The 8114-nt window shown below is 50.1% G+C and overlaps 1 protein-coding gene across 1 annotated transcript; it reads right to left on the bottom strand.

Moving 5' to 3' along the window:
- Positions 1 to 1187: 1187 nt before the first annotated feature.
- CCDC17 (coiled-coil domain containing 17) lies at positions 1188 to 4845 on the bottom strand. The gene is made up of 13 exons (XM_028160114.2): positions 4672 to 4845; positions 4515 to 4589; positions 4200 to 4407; positions 3950 to 4112; positions 3649 to 3732; positions 3442 to 3560; positions 3050 to 3166; positions 2654 to 2811; positions 2455 to 2552; positions 2105 to 2308; positions 1750 to 1960; positions 1570 to 1680; positions 1188 to 1322 (listed from the first exon to the last, which is right to left on the bottom strand). The coding sequence occupies exons 1-13, from the start codon at positions 4843 to 4845 to the stop codon at positions 1188 to 1190; spliced, it is 1857 nt and encodes a 618-aa protein (XP_028015915.2).
- Positions 4846 to 8114: the final 3269 nt, after the last annotated feature.

Raw genomic sequence — 8114 nt, 5'->3', positions numbered from 1 at the left:
ACCCATCTGCAGTTTTGACTTCTCAAATAAAGATGATGGGAAAAAAAAAATCACTCCTGGTCTGGACTTGTGTTTAAAGATCTTAGAGTGGGGATCCTGGGCTTCCTGGACCATTTCTGTGTGGAATTATGGTTGAAAGGCAGTAATTCTGCTTGGGGATCTAGTACTAAAGCCATCCCATTTAGGTCCTCAGTGATGTCCAGGGCGCAGTGCTAGTATGAGACTGGCAGAGCTGCATTTTACTCTGAACCTGACTCTTAGTTTAAGAACCTGCTTTGCACTGGGCACTGTTTGGCTCCAGATTACAAACAGGGCCTGCTCTCCATTACCTAAGAGGATTTAATAATCTGACCACCTACCAGGCTACTTGACTGCATGGGACGTACAGTAGGTTACAACCTGCTGTTTGGATGCTTAATGTTGGAGGCAGAGGGAGCTCTACTGACTCCCAAGTAAACCCCATTTTTCAGAGTTTTTATTTTCTCTAAGTAATAAAATGGCTGGGGAGTTTCTCTGGGCTGATTATAGTAACCTGTGGCTGCAGAATTCAGCCATGAACCTCTATCCTGAAGATGCCTTTCTATTGCAAGTCCTAAAGCTTTGAGGGTGTGAGGGCACAGTCATGATGTACTTTACATCCAGGATTTTGATCTTTGGTGGACACAGGTCTGGGCCAGGTCCATTATCAAATTTCAGCTAGATTTCTCACATGACACACCCTAATTGGGAGGAATCTTGTGTTTGGGCCATGCCCATGACCCTGTAAGTACATATGGCTACAAGATCTGTTGAGAGCCTGCAATGCTTCCTGGAGGATACCCTGCAAAACTTGGATTTGAATGAAGTGTGCCAATAAAACTGATTTTTAGCAAAACGGCTGTGATTAAAGAGTGCTCCTTTAGTCACCTCTCAAAGAACTTCCTATATACCAGGTGATATTGCAAATACCTGACAATATTTAATCCTCTCAATCTGTTTTACAAAGGGAAAACAGGTAAAGAAAGGCCAAATAGTTTTAGCCTTGAGGTGGAGCTTGCATTTTGTGCTCATCTGCTTTTTACTTCTAGACCCTCGGAACAGTAGTAAAGCTGTTCTGCTTTACTGGGAATAGGCCTCAATTAGGACCTATTTCTGTACATGTTAAGCTATTCATACCCACATTCTGGACTCAGCCCGTGGGGATGGGTCTAAGCTGTGGGGCCCAAACCTTCATCTCTACCCTTGACTCTGCTGTCAAGGGGCTCTTCTGCAGGAGGAGGGGGGTCAACAAAGCCAGCTGTTGGTGCAAGGGAGTTGGCTTCGAGTGAAGCTGAGCTGGGCACCTGTAGAATGGAGAAGACAGATCTTAAGCAGGTTTATGTAGAGGTTAGCACAGGTTCTGGAGTTGGACTGGACTACCTTAGAATCTCAACGAACTGAACCAAGTTAACCCCACTGTGCTCTGATTTCCTTATCTGTTTACATACTACCTACTGGGTGTGTGAGGGTCACAAGCCACAGAAAGCATTTGGCTGGCTGTTACCACACCAACCACACCCACGGTGACCCTAGCTCTAGTTGAGCCCTCACCAGCGGTGGATACTGGTACTCGTGGGCACTGGCTGGATTGATCTCTGCCAGTGTTTGGACATCTGCATCTCTTGCATTCACCAGCCGCAGAAAGAGCTCAGCCTGACCTACCTGTGGAGAGGTGAAATGATACTGTATCCATACCTTCGAGTTGACCCAGTCTCCATTTTCCACACTCACCTGGGGAATTCCATTCAGCTGCCCAAGGCTAAGGCTGGGATCCCGAGGAAGGACCCGAAGTGGGAGACGCCAACGACCACTTAGTACCCTCTGGTCCCGGTCAAAGAGCACCAGTGAGGCCCAGGCCTTTGGTTGTGGTGCCCTAGCCCCTGCCAGCCCCTGCCAGGCTTGTAACTCACAGAGCAGGGATAGTGATGGTGAGGGTAGTAGTCTAAAACAATGAAATGAAAAAGGTGTCAGAAGCCAGAACTGGTTCTACTCCCTTCCTAGAACTTGGCCTTCAGAGCCAGTAGCCCTGTATACAAATGAGAAAATTTATGGCAAGGGGCACCAAAGTCAATTCCCACCTACTGACCTGGGTACAGGCTGCCTGCTGGCAAGGATGGCACAGTTGCCCATGGGCCCAGGAGCTGGAGGAGGGGGCAAACAAAGGGCTGGGGGCAAAGCTGTGGTCCCTCCTGTATCCTGTCCATCTCGGGCCAAGACAGTCATTAGTTGCACCCAAATCCAAGAAGCCTCAAGGCCCCGCAGGAAGTCATAGAAAATGACCAGGCCAGCCCTGGGAACACAGGTCTCAGTGAGCCTCCACACACACTCCTCACCACCTCCCTCCACCCCCCTAGTCAGCTCCCCAACACTCGCTGGACCGTAACCAGCAGTGGTGACCCAAGTCACAGAGATGTCAAAGGAGGGAACAGGCCTCACCCAGGGTCGTAGGGAGCAGGGCCCAGAACATCAGTTGTGGGCAGGACAAAGTGTGGATCCAGGCCCAGGTTCCTGGTCATGGCTCCAGGAAGCTGTGGCTGTGGGGAAGAGTTGAGTACTCTAGAAAGCTTCCTGGGTACTTATGCTTCCCCAACTACACAGAGCAGAGCTGCCCCCCACCCAACCCCTGGGTCCTCACAGTCTTCTCTGTGCCACCCAAGCATAGGACGCCTGTGGAGTGTGGAAGCGGTGGCAGCGGGGGAGGCAGCGGGGGAGCCACCGGTGGTGGGAGGCATGGGGGATCTTCCCTTCTCAGGCGTAGGCTGGGACTGGCCACAAATTGTGGCTCTCTGGACCCTAGGTGCAGAGGAAGAGTAGGGAGTTCCTGAGCAGGAAGCAACAAGTAACTGGACTGAGACACCCCTGCCTGAGAGCCAACACCACCTCCCCGCCCCACACACACACACACACACACAGACAAACACCTGGAGATGCACATGGACACAGACAGATGGGCACAAACACACTTTTCACTCCCCATGCATAGCCTAACACCTTCCTCTAAGCCTGGGGTGGGACTGGGATGCTCACTGACCCCAGGGTGCCCGGCCTGCACCCCTCTGCATCTGCAAAGCCAGAATTTCTGCCTCCAGACGCCGGTTTTCGGTCTCCACTGCTAGAAGTTTCCCAGATGTGGAACCTGCCCGCCTTCCTGTGATGAACAAGTCTGACCTGTCACTTTTGACCTCTGGTGACCAGCTTAATCCAGTTCTGAGCAGCTCTCAGCCCTTAGGACTCCCCGGAGAGGGTGGACTTCTGAGCTAACATCCTAGTCACTGCCTCAAAGGCCACCCAGGTTTTCTCTCTCAGAGCTTTTGCTTAGGGGGTTCCCATGCCAAATATTCCCTCCCTCCCCGCCCTTTTCTCCTTCCAAAACTAAGACCACCGCTTCCCGCGAGACCCTCCTGGCTGGCCCCTCCTGTTCACCCCTGTGGGCACGTGACCGTCGAAGCTCCAGAGCACATGTCTCCACTTGCAGCTGCCATATCTGGCCCAGAACGCCGGGGTCCCGACCCCCACCTCGAATATAGGCCTCACGCAGGGCCCTAGTGAGCAGGGGACAAGAAGGCAACACCGTCCTTTCAAGACTGCCCAGTGCTTCGCCCAACGCCCGACCCCGGGCCCGGACCTCACCCAATCTCAGCAGCCAGAGTCCCTGGGTTGGACTGGAGCACCGGCCAGCAGAGTTCTGCCCCTTGCAAGGAGTTCAGCCCAGTCCTGGAGCTGGGGGCGACCCACGGGGAGACGTTGTTAATGATGATCCTCACCTGCGGCCGATCGCCCCATCCCGAACTCACCCGGGCTTTCTTCCCCCTGCTTCCGAACCCACATCTGGTCCGCGTTGCCCCCTCCCCCTCCCCCTCCCCCCGACTTCCCAAACCCCGGCCTGCTAGCTGACGCGTGCGGCGCTCAGGGCTCCTGCGCCCCATCTCACCCGGGCTCAGGCTGTAGCTGCTGAAGGCGCGTTCCCAGCACCTCCAGAGCTCCCCTGGTCCTCCCGGCCTCCGCCCGCAGGTCTACAAGCTCCCGCTCCAGGTCTGATAGGCGTGATCTACCGCCCCGGTTGCGGGCCAAACCTTGGAGGCGCCGGTTCAGTTCTAAGGGACCGGGTGAGAATGGGTTCAAGCAACCTCAGACCAAGGGGCGAGTACTTCGTCCCCCTCCCTGCAATCCTTTCCCCTCACCTTCACCGCGTAGCTCCAGGGCCAGGCTCTGTGCCTCTGTCTCTGCCACGCGCATTGTGTGAGTCCGTTGCAGGGCCCGCAGCCGCTCGCTGGGGCTCCCGGCAGCCGCGGAGTTGGGGCCCTGGCTGGGGGCGTTCTCCACGGACTGCCTGGGAATTGCTGTTATCCAGGGTTGCATTTCCTCCAAGTACAGCCGCAGGCCCTGCACCTAGAGAGAACAGTAACCCGCGACCCCCATGTAGGGGTAATCTGACCTTGATCTATAGGTTTGGGGAGGATGCTCAGTTTTGAGCCCGTGGGTAGCGCCCAGTGTACCTCTTCTGTTAGCTTCCTTAAAGCTGATTTGCTGGCTCCCTGCTCTGGAAAGCCCTGGTGTTCTTGTGACACAACCTGGATACAGCATGTGGGATGAGGAATCCTGAGGGTCAGGGTGGCTTGAATACCCAGCCATGGCCATGGAGGAGGCCCTTACCATGGGACCTTGTGGTTCCGAGGCTTTTGAGGGCTGTGCTCCAAGCGTCACCTCCCGTGTCAAACGGCCAATGCAGAAACGCTGAGTGTGAGTGGCCAACAGGGCCCAGGAGCGGAAAACCATGTCACAGGATCCACAGGGCAGGAGCCCTGGCTCCCCAGAGTGGGAGGCCATGGGATGGAACCCCTTTCCTGATACCAAGCCAAGACCTGCAGAAGACAGGACAGAGAGCAGGGGAAAGGGAGAAGAGGATGAAACAGAAAGAGCACAGAGGAAAAGCCAGGTTTATTGGTTCCACAGGATCAAGTTTGTTTGGGGAGGAGCCTTAGCTCCCTGGGCAGCAACGACAGGCCTAGGCAGGTCTGGAGTGTGGGTGTGGAAGGCTGGGTCATCTTTGGGAGGAGGCCCTGGCTTGAAAGAATGTCACGAAGTCTGTTCCACCTCACTGCATGAGATGAGACGGGCAAGTCTCTAATACTATACCTTGTTTTTTCTGCCTATATTAATAAAGGGGAATGAACAGCTGCCTCCTGGACTCGCTGAGCTCTTTAAAAAAAATAAAAAAATATATATTATTGATTTTTTACAGAGAGGAAGGAAGAGGGATAGAGAGTTAGAAACATCGATCAGCTGCCTCCTGCACACCCCCTACTGGGATGTGCCCACAACCAAGGTACATGCCCTTGACTGGAATCAAACCTGGGACCCTTTAGTCCGCAGGCCAACACTCTATCCACTGAGCCAAACCAATTAGGGCCATATATATATATATATATATATATATATATATATATATATATATATATTATTGATTTCAGAGAGAGAGAGAGAGAGAGAGATAAAAACATCAATGATGAGAATCATTGATTGGCTGCCTCCTGCCCATCCCCCCACCAGAGATCACGCCCACAACCATGGCATGTGCCCTTGACTGGAATCGAACCCGGGACCCTTTAGTCTGCAGGAGCACTCTATCCTCTGAGCCAAAGAGGTTAGGGCTCGCTGAGCCCTTGTAACACATTCCATCATTGGTGATCTAATGGCCTCTGGCAGGGAAGTGTTATCTTACTCATTTTTGTTTGCCTAACTGGATGTAACCCAAGTTAGTGTCATTCTCCATTCTTGAAACACTGGAGAGTAGGCAGTCTGCCTTTATGAGCATTCTGCCAGGAAACCATGTCTTTTTTTCTTCTGCCAAAAGCTTTGTTTCCATTTGGTCCAGGGCATTGGAGAGGGCACTATGGTGGTTAGAAGGCTGCCGGGTGGCCGCAGGGAGAGGCTCAGGCAGAGAAGCCTGACACCAGGGGCCACAGAGGGGCCCCTCAGAGGTCTCTGGTCTCCAAAGGCTTTTAGTTATGTTTGAGGGTGAAACCTTTAAACTGATATTGCCCAGCCCAGTTGGCCTGTGCTAGTCAGGTGGTCAACCATCTCCTTGATGAATTTCACCTCATCTAGGAAGTGGTTCTCCAGGAAGTTAAGAAATAGTCTTGCCAAGCCAGCATGGCTCAATGAATTGAATGTCTTCCAATGCATCAAGAGGTCGCTGGTTCGATTCCCGGTCAGGGCACATGCCTGGGTTTCAGGATTAATCACGTTGGGGGTGTGCAGGATGCAGCTGATCAATGTTTCTCTATCATCAATGTTTCTATCTTCTCTTCCTCTCCCTCTCAAAAAAAAACCAATAAAGACATATTAAAAAAAGAAAGATAGAGAGTCTTTGCTGGCTGAACCTAGGGTATGTAGATGCAAAAGAGCCAGGTTCAGGTTCTTCATGACCATGGTAGCATTTATGGCATCCTGAGTTTTACCCTACTCATCTTGGATAGACTTTTGTATGTCCTGAAGAGGGTACAGCTGCCTCATATGTTCTTTTTTGTTAATCCTCACCTAAGGATATTTTTCTATTGATTGAAAAAGAATTTTAAATTAATTTCAGAGAGGAAGGGAGAGAGAATCATTGATCGGCTGCCTCCTGCACGCCCCACACCGGGCATGTGCCCTAACAGGGAATTGAACCGTGATCTCCTGGTTCATAGGTCTACATTCAATCACTGAGCCACGCTGGCTGGGCTCTGCTGATTTTTTTAGAGTGGAAGGGAGGAGAGACAGAAAGAGAAACATCAATTTGAGAGAGATATATATCGAGATAATTAAAAGATCTAGCTTTTTTCATAGCAACATAAATTTATATTAAGTGAATGATGTTATAAATATCCAAATGGCCCTTGGCAGAAAAAAGGTTCCCCACCCCTACTGCACAGTATGTCCAAAACATGAGATTAAATCAAGCCAAGAGAATATTCAAGAGATGTAGTAAGCATGAGACATATGAGGCTGCTGCCTGCATAACACAGCATAGTGCTTCACAGCAAACTTGTAAGTAGAAAGAGCACACTCTAAAATAATAAAAAGTATAGTAAATACATAAACCAGTAAGTCTTTATTATCAAGCATTATATAGGGTATAATGGTATGTACTATACTTTTATACAAATGGCAGGGCAGGTTTGTTTACACCAGCATCACCACAAACTTGTAAGTAATGCATTGTGCTTATGGTGGCTATGTCATTAGGGTATAGGATTTTTTTTTTAGCTCTATTATAATTTTACTAGTGGCCTGGTGCACAGATTTGTGCACACTGAAAGGAAACTAATTATAAGAAATATTTTAATATTGCTATCGCCCTTTATAATAGAAGTGTCAACCAAATTCACGATTGACAATGACAGATCAAAACATGTGTGACTGGTGCCAGCAAGAGCTTGGTGTGTATCTCAAATGTGAGAGTCAACTTAGCCTTTTATATAGACAAACTTGCTTAATTAGACCTGCTTTCTGATGTAGCTAAACTTTTTCCAGCCCAGTGAAGCATCCCAACTTCTCTTTCAGGTAATTGTCAGCAACACAGCATTAAATATCAACACAAAGCAGATTATTACTGTAGATCACACAGGGAGAACAAAGGGTAAAATATTTAACTGCAGCAGTGTTTGATTATATTCTGTGCAGTGAGAAACGTGAAGTCATTTTCAAGTTCCACCAGTTTTTACTTCTTTCCAGTTGGGTCAAGTTTCTAAATCTCTGTTTTCCTATTAATGAAAGAAAGTCTCCCATCTACCTACTCCAGGACTTCTGTGAGGATCAAATGAGATGAGGCACAGGAAAATGCTTCACAAACATTTGGTTAAACTGTATAATGTTTGCACCTGGCTATAAAGCAAGTTGGGTTCTTGGGCTGAAGAAACTCCAAGGAGGCTAGTTGCTAGGGAGAGGAAGCTGGGTGTTGTTACATAACATCATTACCCGGTGCCCACAGTGACCGTTTCTGGGCTGGGCTGTGGACTACATTTTGTGACATGGGGTCTTGGCAGCGTTGGCTGTGATTTGGCGGGGTGTCGCTCCGGGGTAGTGGGACCTGTATCCCACTTGGGGGAAGCTGA

The sequence above is a fragment of the Eptesicus fuscus genome, chromosome 9 (assembly GCF_027574615.1).
Source record: "Eptesicus fuscus isolate TK198812 chromosome 9, DD_ASM_mEF_20220401, whole genome shotgun sequence".
NCBI classification, from domain to species: Eukaryota; Metazoa; Chordata; class Mammalia; order Chiroptera; family Vespertilionidae; genus Eptesicus; species Eptesicus fuscus.
Note: the sequence above shows the minus strand (reverse complement) of the source record. Positions and strands in the feature narration are given on the sequence as shown.

Bases quoted from the DNA above. Each gene is read 5' to 3' on its own strand.
- CCDC17 (XM_028160114.2), bottom strand. From the start codon at position 4,845: ATGGCCTCCCACTCTGGGGAGCCAGGGCTCCTGCCCTGTGGATCCTGT. The intron at 4,590-4,671 runs GTAAGGGCCTCC...TGCTGTATCCAG, and splicing joins CGGAACCACAAGGTCCCATG to GTTGTGTCACAAGAACACCA. The intron at 3,733-3,949 runs GTGAGATGGGGC...CCCCAGCTCCAG, and splicing joins CAGCTACAGCCTGAGCCCGG to GACTGGGCTGAACTCCTTGC.